General features: G+C 43.6%; 2 protein-coding genes across 2 annotated transcripts in view; one reads left to right on the top strand and one right to left on the bottom strand.

The window, feature by feature from the left end:
- LOC121623653 (clavesin-1-like) overlaps positions 1-744 on the bottom strand; it is a 2945-nt gene extending 2201 nt beyond the window's left edge. Inside the window, exons 1-2 of the mRNA XM_041961017.1 lie at positions 643-744; positions 74-244 (exon numbers count right to left, since the gene is read on the bottom strand). Of these exons, the coding sequence (XP_041816951.1) occupies positions 74-244; positions 643-744 (273 nt within the window). The remainder of the gene's footprint in view (positions 1-73; positions 245-642) is intronic.
- Positions 745-6299: 5555 nt separating this feature from the next.
- On the top strand, positions 6300-14201 carry riok3 (RIO kinase 3 (yeast)). The gene is made up of 13 exons (XM_041960994.1): positions 6300-6614; positions 8107-8222; positions 8532-8677; positions 8832-8939; positions 9069-9178; positions 9629-9772; positions 9859-9986; positions 10135-10317; positions 10645-10804; positions 11408-11488; positions 11990-12079; positions 12588-12701; positions 12784-14201. Exons 1-13 carry the CDS (start codon positions 6579-6581, stop codon positions 12895-12897), a joined length of 1530 nt encoding a protein of 509 aa, XP_041816928.1. The 5' UTR covers positions 6300-6578; the 3' UTR covers positions 12898-14201.
- Positions 14202-15116: the final 915 nt, after the last annotated feature.

Raw genomic sequence — 15116 nt, 5'->3', positions numbered from 1 at the left:
ACACACACGTTCTTGACTTTAAAGGACTCTTGACTTCAACCTGCGACTTCTTCTTCAGACAGAAAACACAGACCTTGAAGCTCTGGAACATGTCGAGGTTCTGCTGTCGGAACTGGAAGTACTGGGCCAGCAGTCTGAAGGTCTCCACCTGGTCAAACTTCCTGGCTCTCAGGAAACGGAGGATGAAGTCGTCATCCGTCCGCAGGAAGCCGATGTCCGGCCGTGTCACAATCATGTCCCGCACCTCGAAAGAACGCAGACGGAAACGCAGGACTGAACAGGAGTCCTGACCTCAGATCTGAGGTCAGTGTGTTTGATTAGCTGCTAACGTGTTTGTGAACTTGCACCTTTAAAGGACTAAAAGAACGAAGAAGTTACGAGCTAGTTTTATTTCTGCATCAACCTCTGAACCTTCGTAAAAAATGAGCAGCTGTTTTAAAAATGAAACTATAAATTTGTGAGGTGTTTTTTTTAAGATTTACCTCTTTGAACCAATGGGCTTGAAGCTGGGGGCCACAGACAGGAAGTTTGTCGGCACATGAGAACAGCAGTGTAATACCTCACAACCAGCCGCGCTGTGAGCTGAACGTTAGCATGAACGTGCTAACGTTAGCTGAACGCAGTCAGATGTGATGTGCCTACCTGCTGGATGTCCTGGTGCAGGGTGTCCGGGTTTTCATTCAGCTCTAAACGAGCCTTCTCCGTCGTCTCTGAGCTCAGACCAGCGTGCAGATGCGTCATCATGGAGGCCAACCTGTGTTTCTGCACAAACCGTCGATGAAGAGATGGATTCGTTTTTCCAGCAGTTAAGTCTCTGAGCTTTGTTCCAGCTTCTGGACGTGTCTCCACGCAGTTTGGTTCTGTTGACGGACTCGTTGTACAATCTTCAGTGGCTCAGTTTGGTTGCTGAAGCAGTAAATCTGCCCTCGTTCCTGGAACACAATCTTATTTGCTGTCTGCGTTTGTGATGTCTTTGACTTTAAATTCCACATTTATAAGAAAACACTCGACTGAAACAGTTTCAGCTCCTCAGCAGACCCCAGGTGTGGTCAGCCAGAGACAGTCGTGGTGGTCTTTGTTTAGCTGGACAGTCGTGCAGCAGGAACAGCGTATGAATCAACAATCGTCTCTGCTGTCTTCTTCTACATCGTTGGCTCGGAGGACGCTGGACGTCCCCGTTTTGGTTTTGGATTCTGGACTGAAATGTTGAGTCTGTTGCAGGTCCTCAGAGCGTCTCGGTCATGACGGAGACGGACGGTTCAGCGAACAGCACCTGAAGAAAGGACAGTCCTGGAATTGTGCCAAGTTCTCATCCTTTTTGTCCTGGTTTTCTTCCCGCTGAGCGTCTCACAGCTCCCTCCTCCTCCTCCTGCTCTCTGTCATCTTTCAGGTTAGGGTTTTATCAGACCACGTGGACGCTCTGCTTCGTCATGATGATGATGATGATGATGTTCTGCGCTGGGGTCAAAGGTCAGTTAAGGCAGCTGGGTGTGATGGGGCCTCCTCAGCCTACAGGAGAGGACAGACCAGAATAAAGTAACAGAACAGACAAGATGACTGAAGTTACCAACATTCAATGAAAACTTGTTTACTGCACTGGTGGAAAGTAACTAAGTACATTTACTCAAGTATCAGAACTTAAGTACAATTTTAAGATACTTGTACTTCACTACATCAGAGTCAAGTGTTAAAACTTTGTACTCCGCTACATTTATCTGACAACTTTAGTTACCAGTTACTTTACAGACTCAGATGAATAAAACAAATAAATTCTGATTTATTTTTACAGGATGAGATTTTATTGATCGATTCACGAGCTCCTCCGCAACATATAAGATAATTAAAATGAGCTACATCTTTACAAGCTGCAACATTAAACGGATGAACTCGTTAATACAAAAGTAATTATAACACACGTATATTATGATGTATATGAGTACTTTTACTCTTTACTGCTTTAAGTATGTTTTGTGGTATTACTACTTTTACTTCGGTAAAAGATGTGAGTACTTCTTCCTGCTGCTGGTTTACTGTTCCTTTAAAAATTACTTTCAATTTTCAGAGAATTAAATGGACATAAATACAGAAAACAAATAACAAGTAAACGTGTTAACTTGCTGCTCGAAACTGATCAAACTAAACTGATTCTGATATTTTTAAACTCGACTGTTCAACGTAAATTATCAGTCATCAGTATTTTTCCAGCAGGATTTTACTCCTGTCGGTCTGTAGAGACGTTTCTTCAGTAGCTGTAAACGCTTTGGCACTGCCATCTCTCCCAGTGCATGCTGGGAACAACTGATCGTTTCAGCTGCACTTGTGCAAACTGTTAATATTTCTATCAAAACGTCATATTTTATCAACTCTGTGTTTTTTCATGAAAAATCTTAGTTTGTAAAGCAGGACTAACTTTTGTCTAAAATATAAAATACAAGTGCTGCTGTCGGCCTTGATGATTAAAACCGAAATTTAATCGGACACCCTGAAAAGGTAAAGAGGAAGAAAGAATTGTCACGTTGCTTCTCTAATTTTGATTTGAAGAGTTGGATCAGAATCAAAAAGCATCAGAATGAAGTGGCTCAGTGATAGAAACGTGTTCAAAGGATGAAATGACATCTGATATCTGCTGTCTGCAGACACGGCTCGTTATTAGCAACACTGCTGTCTGCAGACACGGCTCGTCGTTAGAAACACTGCTGTCTGCAGACATGGCTCGTTATTAGCAACACTGCTGTCTGCAGACACGGCTCATTATTAGCAACACTGCTGTCTGCAGACACGGCTCGTCGTTAGAAACACTGCTGTCTGCAGACACGGCTCGTCACCATCACCAGAATTCTGAAATGTGGTTCACACGTTCTCGTTCCCCTCTGGATGAATTGTAGGAACTTTGGTGATCCTCGGACTTTTCTCGCAGCGCCATCATCAGGTCAAAGTTTTCATTTGTTTGTTTCATTCCCATCAGCCATAGCTGGACTGTGTTTAGAGCTAATTAGCAACTATTAGCATGCTAACAGACTGAACTAACATGGTGAACACTGACAGCATGTTAGCATTTAGCACAACCTGACAAAGCAGCTAGTGTGGCTGCAGACTCGTTTTACTGCAACCGCATTGTCCTCCATTCACTTCTGTTATGTTTGCTGCATAAAGCATGTAGCACCTTTTACTTCTATATGCTTCGTTTTATCATTATCATTCTTCATCGTGGCCCATTTATTTCATTTTTCACTCCAGAGTTACTCATTTACAGCCACTCTGTGTGTTCTTATACAGCTGCTGCTGTTCAGTGTCAATGAGTGGGATCAATAAAGGTTATCTGTGCCCTTCTTTTAACTGCAGCTTATATGGGGGTCGGGGCCTAAGATGACCTCCTGCCAGCCACCATACACCCCCACCCCCAACCCGTCCCCATCTGCCACTCTCATTAATTCTGTCAGATGTTGTCCAATCTGTGTCCACTGAGACAGAATAATGAAAAGCAGCGACACTTGAAGGTCCCACAGGGCTCTGTTTTACATTTCCACCACTGACAGCAAACATAAAGACAAATAAAAGCATCTGAGCTGCCTGCATGCTGCTCCGGTTCAGCCATGGAGACACAATACTGAAGGGAAAGAAAGCCTCTTAGATTCATCTGAACGGTCAGATTCCTGTCAATGTAATGATAAAAGTGACCCTTATGATATGTAGGCTGTGTGTGTGTGTGTGTGTGTGTGTGTGTGTGTGTGTGTGTCCAAATGTCCTCACAAGGAGGCAAAAATGTAGGAGCATCCTCCACAAGTGAGCACATTTCTGTGGCATGAAGCGCTTCCTGCTGCGGTTTGGTGGATTTTACTGTTATTTTAAAGAGATTCTCTTTAAAGACTCACAGTGGAGCGACCTGCTAGGTGTGCTGGTTGAATCCCGGCCGTCCTGGCCGGCCCGACGGCCCTCCGGTGGTGGTGCTGATGCTGAGGACGGTGGCGGTGGTGGCCATCGGTATCCCGCGGACAAAAGAGGTTTCCGTCAAAATTAAAAACGAACGAGCAGGGGAAAAAAAAATCTAGAGAAACGTCCCTGAAGGCGTCAGAGGCGTCTGGAGGCCGTGCGTGTGAATCCGCGCGGGCATCGTAACGTGCGGAGGACGATCAGACCGAGATGCGTTTTCACTTTGTGCTCCGACGAGACGTCAGGATGCTCCCAAACCGTCAAGCTTTCCAAATGAACAGCGCGACTTCCGGTCACCACTGTCAAAATAAAAGCCGTTCGCCGTTCTCTGCGCTGATATTATAACAGTTTGATTTTGTCTAATCGGTGGCTATCATTGATATGATACATTTTTTCTGATTTTTTTATTGATTTTGCTAAATAGCAAATACAGAACATCTAAAAAGCAAATCATAGGGAAAAAAATGACATTAAAAAGAAAGAAACAACATACCCACACAAGCATATATTATGTTTAAACATATATGCACCTACATTCCTGCATGCACAAATTAAAACAAACACATGCAGAGGATAGTGGATAATTCAGATTCGTCATGATTTATATTGCACTGATTTAGCTAAATAAACAAATTCTCGAATAAGTAAATGGAAGAAAACAATATATAGACAATAAAGGTAAAGAAAGAAGCAAACCACCCACACAAGCAGTACGTGATGTGTATAACGCTGTTTACTGTACTCTGACACCCAGCTAATTTACCAGTCAATCACTTAATGGAATGCAGGGTTCTCTGAAACAGGTCTGTTAAGGAGAGGCATTTTTAAAGACAACGCAGCAACTAACTAACATGTTATCAACCATTCTGTCAGTTATTTTTTTTCCAATTGATTAGCCTTTAAAACCTCGGGAAATGGTTGAAATATTCCAAAACTCCATCGTAAACATCATGTAAACTTTAAAATGTCTTGTTTTGTTTGACCATCTGTAAGTAAATAGTATGATAATTAAATAAATAAAATCAGATAAGATGGATCCGGAATTGCTTGACATTTTTTCCCGATAATTGGCTTAAAAGATTAATTACCAAAATTGTTGATAATTCATTTTTCTGTCTGTTACGTGATCAATTAATCAACTGAACATAACAGCACTAAAAGAAGTCTTCTATACTGTTTTCCAACCAAACATAATCAATATAATGATTCCAGTAAATTCTTTGGTACATTTAGTGTGGCCTGGTACAACTTGCTCTCCAAAATTACAAATTCTGTGCTTTTATTTTGAAGCCCGATTCTGATGGTTTCCGGTTGTTTTCTTGTTAACACTGTCTGACTTGACGTACCTGGACGCTGCTGCCTGTGTGACAGCAGTTTGACGGCCATGCGCGTTCACGAGGTAACCTGGACAGATTGTAGGTTGTAGTGCACGAAGAGACTGATGCGCGCACTCGGGTACACGCACAGGCTACAGGAAGTCGGCTAAACAAAACAAATTCTGCATTTTTACACAGTATTTTAACTTACAACCTTTAACATTTTTTGCATCATATTTATTTGTATTATTATGTTATTTATTATTATCCTCTATTCTATGTTTAATATATGTTTCTTATTAATATTATTATTATACTAATATAATATGAGTCTGAAATAAAGTGGAATTGATTTTTTTCTGTTTATATGTTTATTTTTACCCTCCTGTTGTGTTGTGTGTTTATTCCTCTACTCTGCTCTGTTCGTTTTGTATTCTCTGTTGTAAATTTTCACTTAAATATCTTTCAGTGATTTAGGCTATATGTTGTAAGAATTGTGCAAAAGTGTGTTTTGACCCATTTTTTTGTATAAATGCTCTTATTTCTGCCCAAAGGGACACACCATGTATTAAAACTTACTTATTCATTGACTCACTATTGGTTAATATGTTCATTACTCTCAAAATTAATCAATTAATATTTTTTCTCAAAAATATCAGGAAATTGTAAACATTTTCGCAGTTCCTTTGAGCCCAAGGTAATGTCTTCAAATGTCTTGTTTTGTCCATCTAAAAGTCTAAACAGTCTAAAATCTAAAGATTACAGTTACATAAAACAGAGTAAAGCACCAGCTTGTCACAGCAGGGAAGCCAGAGTCAGAGAATGTCTGGCATGGAAAAACACTCGAAAAATGATAAACTAATTATTAAAACCATTCATTTTCTACCTGTCAACTGCTGGATTAATGATTACTCGTTTCAGCTACCATTTCATACTGACGATTAAGGTCAAGAAATGAGAAAACACCTCTTAATGACATGGTGAGGTATTTTATTATGAAGGCCTACTGTTGCTTCCTCGAAGGTTATGATGTATTTCCTGTTGTGCCAAAGTCCATTCACCTGGGAAACACCTCAGTGAAAGCTTCTCTACGTCGTTTCAGCCTGTAGGTTATTTAAAAACCGTTGTTACTGACTTTTAAATAGTCTTTTTGTATTCACAGAAGTTTATACGTCAGTTTTCTGTACGTGTCACATCGCGGGACGTCGCTGTTAGTTTCATTTTCTGGACATTTCAGTCGTCAAATCTGCCCTCGGAGCGTGCTAACGTTAGCTCAGCGGCTAGCCATCATTCACTCGTCAAGGAAAGAGTCCATTAATCGTTATTGTAAACATGGATCAATCTGGAGTCACGGCAGAAACACCAAAGGTATGAAGCTCTTCTGCTCACTTGTCTGCTTTTTCTTTGTCTTGTACATGTCGGTTAACTTCACGACGCTAGCTGAAACCGGTTAGCTAGTATTAGCCTGCTAGTGTTAGCTTCTGCCACTCATTATCAAACATGGCCTCACTGACAGTCCTCTCCTTAAAAGGCTGAAGTGAGCCCGCTGTGAGCTCACAGATAACTCAGCAGCTGTTCGCTGGGTGTGCCGAGACTGCACATATTCTGGCACAAATTCCACATTGAAATAAACTGAGACGATGTGTTATTTGTGACAACCGCGTCACTTCAGTCGCTAGTTAGCCATTAAGTTACTAAAAGGAGACGATGACCACAGTGTTAACTCATAACCTTAAATTAACCTCATATAACCGCATATAAAGTAATAAAACCATGATACGGCGCGAGTGATTGTGGCCAAAATTGTCAAACAACTTCAGTCTAAAGGTTAAATGGTAATAAATGTTACAGCTAACAGTTAGCAGATGTCTGTTTGCCATGATTTGACGTCAGTCTAATTATACTCCGACCGCCATACTGTTCTTTAAAGTTTCCATGGGCAGATTCTTATTTTAAGCAAAGATGTTATTAATGTAATTAGCAATAATTTAAGACTAAATCTTGTGGGCGTGACCCTGCGGTCAGCTGGGGACAGTGGGGGCGTGGCTCCGCTCAGACAAGCCTCAACATGTCCCGCTCTCGCTTCTTCTTCTTCTCTTGTTTCTGTTCGTTATGACTCACTCTGTGGTGTAATTAATGCTGAGTCACTCTGCCAACGACGTGATGAGGCGTCACCCCGGTTCTCTGCTTCCATCAGGTCATTTTAAGCTTGTAACGCGGTTTTGGCCTCCCTGTCTGTAACTGGTGACATACATGCACAGTCACCGGTTTAACAGGTATACACACCTGAAATGAAAAAGTTAAAAATTAAAACACAATGAATGATATAATGAAAAATATCCCGAGTTTTTCAGAGACATTCCCATGGCTGCTTTGTATATTCTTTTAACATCTGTGAGTGTGGGTGGAGATTATGGGCAATAAATCAATGATCAGATCTCCTTTATGACAGTATTGGATTATGTGTATAGATTATTGGATATTTAAATGATAATAGCATCACTGTGATGAAGTACTTTGATTTATCAGGTATTCGATTCACTGCATGAGCCAAAAATAAATGGTCCTGTCTGAGTATTTTACCATTCCCGAGTCTCATCTGCTCAATGTGAGGATTAACTCCTTATTATCTTTTCTAACAGAATATATTTGAGTGTGTGACCTCAGATTTGGTGAGATGAGAAACGTTAAGATGTCTCTTTGGGCTGTAGGAAGCTGCTCGGCGGCGTCGGGGGTCATCAGCGTTCCAGCGTTCGTCAGTGTGTGCATGCTTTTTCGACGACGCCTGACGTTGAATGACGTTAAAATGAGGAGAACGTGTGATACTGACGATGACGTGTTTGCGTCTTTCCTTCCCCAGAGCCCGTGGGGCTCGGCGGCCCCGGCGCCTCCGGCCTGCTCTCTGGCCGATGTGATGAGCGAGCAGCTGGCCAGACAGATGGAGGAGGAGGACAACGCCTTCCCTGCGCTCACTGAGTCAGTTTGTAGTGTGAAATGCTTCATGTATTGTGTCTGTACTCAACTCGTACTGCAGCCTTAATGCTAATCTAGGGATGTCTGAATGACAGGCATCTAATCAGTCTGATTGATTAGCTGTCTGATGTATTGGGAGGTTGGTTCTTACGTAATGAGGACTTGCTCCTGTATGTATTTCATGAAGATCTCCTGCTTGCTTTACATGAAACAACAAAATATCTAAAAAAAAAAAAAAAGCAGTTATTTATTTTAGTCTCTCTTTACCCTGTCCTCTCTGCCTGTCTGTCTGTCTGCCTGTCTGTCTGTCAGTCCCGGAGCAGATCTGTTGTCGTCAGATGAAGTTTCTGATACAACCAGTGACCTGATGCTCGCCCAGATGCTGCAGATGCAGTTCGACCGGGAGTTTGATGATCAGCTGCGGCGAGAGGAGAAGAAGTTCAATGGAGACAGCAAAGGTAGAACCAGAACAGTGAGACGCAGTGAGACACGTGAAAACAGTCGGTCCAGTTACTGACTGCAGTCGATTGAAATCTGTGGAAGCAAGAGTTCCAGAATAATGTGTAAAATCAGTTTTTCGGGGCTGTTTCTGTCTGTGGTGCTTGTGTCCAGTGTCCATCTCCTTTGAGAACTACCGTATGGTCCATCCGTATGAGGACAGCGACAGCTCAGAGGACGAGGTGGACTGGCAGGACACGAGACACGACCCCTACAGAGCCGGTAACTTCCTGAGACGATAAGTCGCCACTCTGTTCGTGCTGTTCAGTCGCTGTGGCCTGATCGTGTCACGGTGTTTGAGACTTTAAACCATCACACAAACTCTGAAGCCGCGTGTGTTCGATCCACCAGAGAAGCCTCAGACGACACCCAGGAGAGGCTTCGCCGGGAAGGGCAAGAACATCACCACCAAACACGACGAGGTGACCTGCGGCCGCAAGAACACCGCACGCATGGACAACGTAAGGCCGCCGCATGCTGTGTGACACGCATAATTAAAATAATTTCATGTTCTTCGTAGCCAATCAGTTTGTCTGTCTGAGCACATTTAGAGTTTTTTTTTTGCAAAACAAACAAACACAGGAGAGATTCACGAACAACGAGGACAAACCATGAAAGCAGCGACCCCGCAGGAGGGTGCGCAGTGTTGTCTCGTGTTGACGAGGGTTTTGGAGAACGGTCTGGTTCTCTGTGGACGGACTCATGTTTCATTCGGGAAGCTGTGTTTGGTTAGTTAACGTCGCTGCGCCTCCCTTCAGCCGCTACCTTCATCTCTCTGTGAAAACCACCACACTGAACGACAGCGCGGACTCAGTCAGGGCACGCTGACCGAGTTAACTTCTGCAGCTTTATGTGCGGAGGAAATAAAAGGCGTGTTGTGCACTTCATTCCATCCTCTCCTCTTCCTCCAGTTCGCTCCAGAGGTCCATGTCGGCGATGGGTTGGGGATGGACCTGAAGTTGTCCAATCAGGTGTTTAACTCTCTGAAGCAGCACTGCTACAGTGAGCAGAAACGCAGCGCCAGGCTGCATGAGAAGAAGGAGCACTCCACCGCTGTACGTGACCGCACGCACACACGCACACACACTCCTCAGATAAGACGTGATGGCACACACTCACACTCTCCCTCCTCTCCCCTCAGGAACAAGCGGTGGACCCCCGGACTCGTCTGCTCATGTATAAGATGGTGAATGCCGGCGTGCTGGAGAACATCAACGGCTGCATCAGCACAGGAAAAGAGTCCGTCGTCTTCCACGCTGACGGGGGGAGGTGGGTGGAAAAGCCTGGAAACAAAAGGTCCACAGAAAACCACACGCAAGTCCAGAGCTGTCTGAGTCACTGTGTGTGTGTGTGTGTGTGTGTGTGTGTGTGTGTGTGTGTGTGTGTGTGTGTGTGTGTGTGTGTGTGTGTCTGTCAGCCTGGAGGAGCAGCCTGTCCCGGATGAAGTGGTGCTGAAGGTTTTCAAGACGACACTCAACGAGTTCAAGAATAGAGACCGCTACATCAAAGACGACTATCGCTTCAAAGACCGCTTCAGCAAACTGAACCCGCGGAAGGTCATCCGGCTGTGGGCGGAGAAGGAGATGCACAACCTGACCAGGTGAGCACCTCCCTGCTGTCCCTGCTGTCCCTGCACAAGTCACAAGTTCCTGTCCAGCACATTTGTTTTCATGGCGGCTCCAACATTGCATCTTTCTGACTGTATCATACTAACAGGATGTTATTTTATTTCCTCCGTCTGTTCAGACATTTTAAAAATTCTGGATAAACCCTGACAGGTGTTTTTTTTGTTTTTTTTGTTTTTTTGGATTCTTAGTCATTCTCACTCAGCTGTTCCTCGATGGTCTAATAATACATATTAATAGAAACTACAAGTATGGAAACATAAAAATCTGGTGTGTGCGTGCGTGTGTGTGTGTGTGTTCAGGATGAAGAAGGCGGAGATTCCCTGTCCGGAGGTGGTGCTGTTAAAGAAACACATCCTGGTGATGTCATTCATCGGTAAAGACCACGTTCCTGCTCCCAAACTCAAAGACGTCACGCTGGGCTCCGAGGACATGAAGAGAGCCTTCTACCAGGTCCTACATGTACGTACACAGTACTGCGAGTACTGCGAGTACTCTGTGTGTGTTTCTATGATGATCTGTTTCAAACACAGTCAGCAGTGTTCAGAGCTACAGAACGAGTCCCGAGATGTTTTCAGACTTTAACAAATAAACGTTTTCCCTCCCTCTCTCTCCCCTCTCTCTCCTCTCCCTCCCCTCCCTCTCCTCTCTCTTCTCTCTCCTCTCTCTCTCCCCTCTCTCCCCTCTCTCTCCCCTCTCTTTCCTCTCTCTCCTCTCTCTCCCGTGTCTCGCCTCTCCTATCTACTCTCTCCTCTATCCTCTCTCTCCCCTCCCCTCTCTCCTCTCTCTCTCTCCTCTCTCGCCCCTCTCTCCCCTCTCTCTCCTCTCTCTCCTCTCTCCCCTCTCTCTCCCCTCTCTCTCCTCTCTCTCCTCTCTCCCCTCTCTCTCCTCTCTCTCCTCTCTCTCCTCTCTCTCCTCTCTCCCCTCTCTCTCTTCTCTCTCCTCTCTCCTCTCTCTCTTCTCTCTCCCCCCCCCCCCTCTCTCCCATCTCTCCTCCCTCTCTCTCCCATCTCTCCTCTCTCTGCCTGTCTCTCTACCCGTCTGTCTGTCTGTCTGTCTGTGCAGCTGATGCAGCTGTTGTATCAGGAGTGTAATCTGGTCCACGCTGATCTCAGTGAATACAACATGCTGTGGCATGAAGGGAAGGTACGACTGTGTGTCAATCATCCTCTTTCATTTCTTCATCGGCTCTGTTCTTCATTCTGTCCTCCGTCGGTTCTTTCCTTCAACCTTTTCATTCTTGGTTCTTTAAAGTTCCTTAAATCTCCCATCCTTCTGTTCTAAATCTATTTTTTGAGGTTTGTTTCCTTCTGTTTTTTTACTTTTTAATTCTTCTGACCACACTTCCTTTTTCTCTGCCTCTCACTTTCCTCCTCTTCTTTCTTCTTTTGTTTCGCTTTCCTCCTCCTCCTCTTAACTTCCCTCACTTCTTCCTCCGTTTTTACATACCTACTCTTCTTGTTTTCTTCCTTTTCTGTCCTCCCCCACTTTAGTTGTCATGTTCACTGATTCCTCTCCCACTTTACTCAGTTCTTTTCTCTTCCTGCCTTCACACTGTTGTTGTGAGTCAAACCCTCTCACCCACCACAGTGCTGCTCTAAAGTGTGTGTGTGTGTCTGTGTGTGTGTGTGTGTGTGTGTGTTGTAGGTGTGGTTGATAGATGTCAGTCAGTCCATCGAGCCCACCCATCCTCACGGCTTGGAGTTCCTCTTCAGAGACTGCAAAAACGTTTCCACGGTAACAGCTAATTTAATCTACCTGATTCTGCTCTTGTTGAAAGTGAAGAAATGAATGAAACCAGAGTTTTAGTTTAAGACGTTCAAGAACTGAACTTTGTCCCTCCAGAGACAGTCTGGTAGTTTAGCTGCCTGTAGTTCCAGTTCCAGTCAGCTCATCGGGCCACTAGCGACACAGCTAACTGTGCTAACTAGCTTACAGAAGCTAGTAGCTAAAGCCAAAGAGCGGCAGTTAGTCCTGGTTGTTTGGAGCAACTGGACAGGTGGCCAGTTCTTACACGTTGATGATACGAAGATAAAGTGGCTGTAAAACATCCAGGTTTGGTCTTTATTTAACCTGAGAACATAAAAAGTTAACTGCTATAAAAGTAGACATGTTGTAATTTTCTAATGTAGAAAAAGATTCTGATGGATTTATTTTTAGCTCAAATTAATATTTATAAAACCAGCTGAAGTTGTCGCGTTAGTTTGAGACGACTGAAGAAACTTTTTGTGTTTGTGTGCCGCAGTTCTTCCAGAAGAAAGGCGTGAGCGAGGCGATGAGTGTGTACGAGCTGTTCAACGCCGTGAGTGGACTGAACATCCCCGTCGGTGCCGAGGACGAGGCCGAGTTCATGGCCGAGGTAACGCACACACACACAGAGTGAGAGCTGGTGGTCGAGGAAACTCACGAAGCAGGTAAACACTCCCTGTGCTCTCGGACAGATTGTGGCGTTGGAGAAGAGGAACGAGGATCACGTGCAGAGGCGAGGAAAGAAAACCTTCCCCGTGGCCTCTGACGACAGCGGCCCTCCTTTGAAACCCGACGCTGACGACTAACGGCCGCCCGGCTCGCTCTCTCTTCACGATCCCGCCGTGTTGAAAATGCTGTAAAGAGGTGATGAACGGAGGAGGTCCCCGGAGGACCCGGTGCCTCCACCTCCAACCCCGCCACCACCCAATGACCCACCCTCCAACTGCTTCCTTTAAACAGGCAGGATGGAGCGCCTCCTCCTGGCTGCGGGAGGAATGAGTTTCACTGTGTTGGATGTTGAAGTCGGAGCGTCCTGGCTGCTGAGAGGCGCCAGCAGAGGTTTCTGAAGCTGAGACCACATCTCATGTCCTCCTGCTAATACTGACCCACACTGATTCTGGTTCTGGTTCTGGTTTATGTTTCTGTTAGAACTACAGTAAAAGTACAAACAGTGAAAGCTCCTCTGTCCTGCTGGATGCATCCATCAGTATAAACACCTCCATTTGTTTCAGTTTTGTTCAAACTCTCTCCCACCAGACGATGAAGACTTCCTTTTTCTAATGTAATGTGCGGATAAAAGAAAAGCATTGTGGGTCTGAGTGTTGCATCCTGTAGCTTCATTGAGGCATAGGAACCAACAAAAACAGCACATATACAGTATGTAATACTGTCAATAACTCTGATGCTCCAGAAAGAGAAAGATAACAGACTGCCAGATGCAAACATGGGCTGAATATCAGCTGTAAATCATCCAAATGTTGCGTTTAAAGCCCTTATATTGGTGCAGAAGGAAAACGTTGTCTTTCAGATCTGTCTTCTTTCTCTTTCATCCCAACCCTGGGTGAGATTTTGTCTTAAAGTGAGCTTCTGTGATGCTGCCTGAACACTTCTTCCATACCTCAGACTGAGAAATGTCAACAGTGTCGGATTCTCTTCTTCAGATTTACAGCTGAGATGCACCCCAAAGAAAGTCACAGTTAATTTCTGTATTTGTTTGTCTTCGTGTTCTGTCTTGTTGGAGGCAGTTCAGGGGTCACATGCTGAAGGGGAGGTGTCAAAGGTCACAGCGGTTTGTTTGGTGTGGGGGGCCACAGCAGCAGCTTATTACATGTTTTAGTAACACCTCAAATTGAAGCACAAAATAAATTTTATCACCATCAGACAAATGCACGTTAAGTCGTCCCAGCATGATGAAATGTAGACATTGGGAACTGTTTTTGATGTTTGCAGTGAGAAAAATCATACAGGTAGCTCTTAGATTCAAATCAGAAGGTCTGGTGTGGGAAGGTTTGGTCACTTATTGTGTGTTTTAAATATTAATGGATTAAAAAAAAAAAAAGGTTTCTCTCAGTGCAGCCGCCTCATGATGTTGGTTTTAATCTGATAAATTGGTGCTCTCTGTGAAACTGTCTGCAGACCAGTGGTGACATTAAAAGATGGAGATGATGAAAACTGTTTTTGTCTTTTTGTTTGTCTGTAAAAAATACAGAACTGTGCTTATTATCAGTTTAACACCCTCAGGTTTTTAAAATCTTTCATACATTTCTGGAGTCACTGCACAGACACGTGATCAGATCATCAGACTGTCACATGACTCAAGTAGCAAAAACAAGAAGGCTTCCGGCTGGACTCCATCAGAATAAAAGCGTTTACTGACGCAAAACAAAGAAAATGATAAAATAGCAATTTTAATGCAAACTTCTTCAGTTTCAAATCAAAATCAGCAAATGCGAGTCTTTATTTGCACAAGTAAGAAAAAAACGACAATCTTAATTGTTCTTTTCAGTAAATGAGTCATACAGCAGACAGGAAACGGTAAAAATATGCAGAAAATAATATCTAATAATTACATGTCATAATTTACAGCCATACATTTCATAGTAAAAAACAAAGTATGAAATTTTAAGAACAGAGATTTAAATACAGGATAGTGGTTTATGATGAATGTTTAAGGTTCAGTCAAAGGCAGAACAGAAAATTAATGTTTTTGAAAAAAAAAAAGTTGGTGCAAATATGGAAGTTTGGGCACAGAAACTAAATGCTACTTGGATTACAAATTTCATAAATATAAATGATTTGCACCAGAGAACATATTCAATCAAGAGCTGAGGTTTTTTTATTATTATTATTATTATTGTTTTGTTTTTTTTATTCTTTTCTGCGTTATTCGTTTTTGAATCGAGATGTAGATGTTGGAAATGATACTAAAGTGAAAGAAATGGTTGATGAGCAGTCTATCATGTGTGGGAACAACATTTTAAAAATGGGCATGTTGCTTTGCTTTCATTCGTTCCTGGCGCCAGTT

The sequence above is a fragment of the Chelmon rostratus genome, chromosome 20 (genome assembly GCF_017976325.1).
Source record: "Chelmon rostratus isolate fCheRos1 chromosome 20, fCheRos1.pri, whole genome shotgun sequence".
Taxonomy (NCBI): domain Eukaryota; kingdom Metazoa; phylum Chordata; class Actinopteri; order Chaetodontiformes; family Chaetodontidae; genus Chelmon; species Chelmon rostratus.
This window is presented reverse-complemented; position numbering and strand designations above follow the sequence as displayed.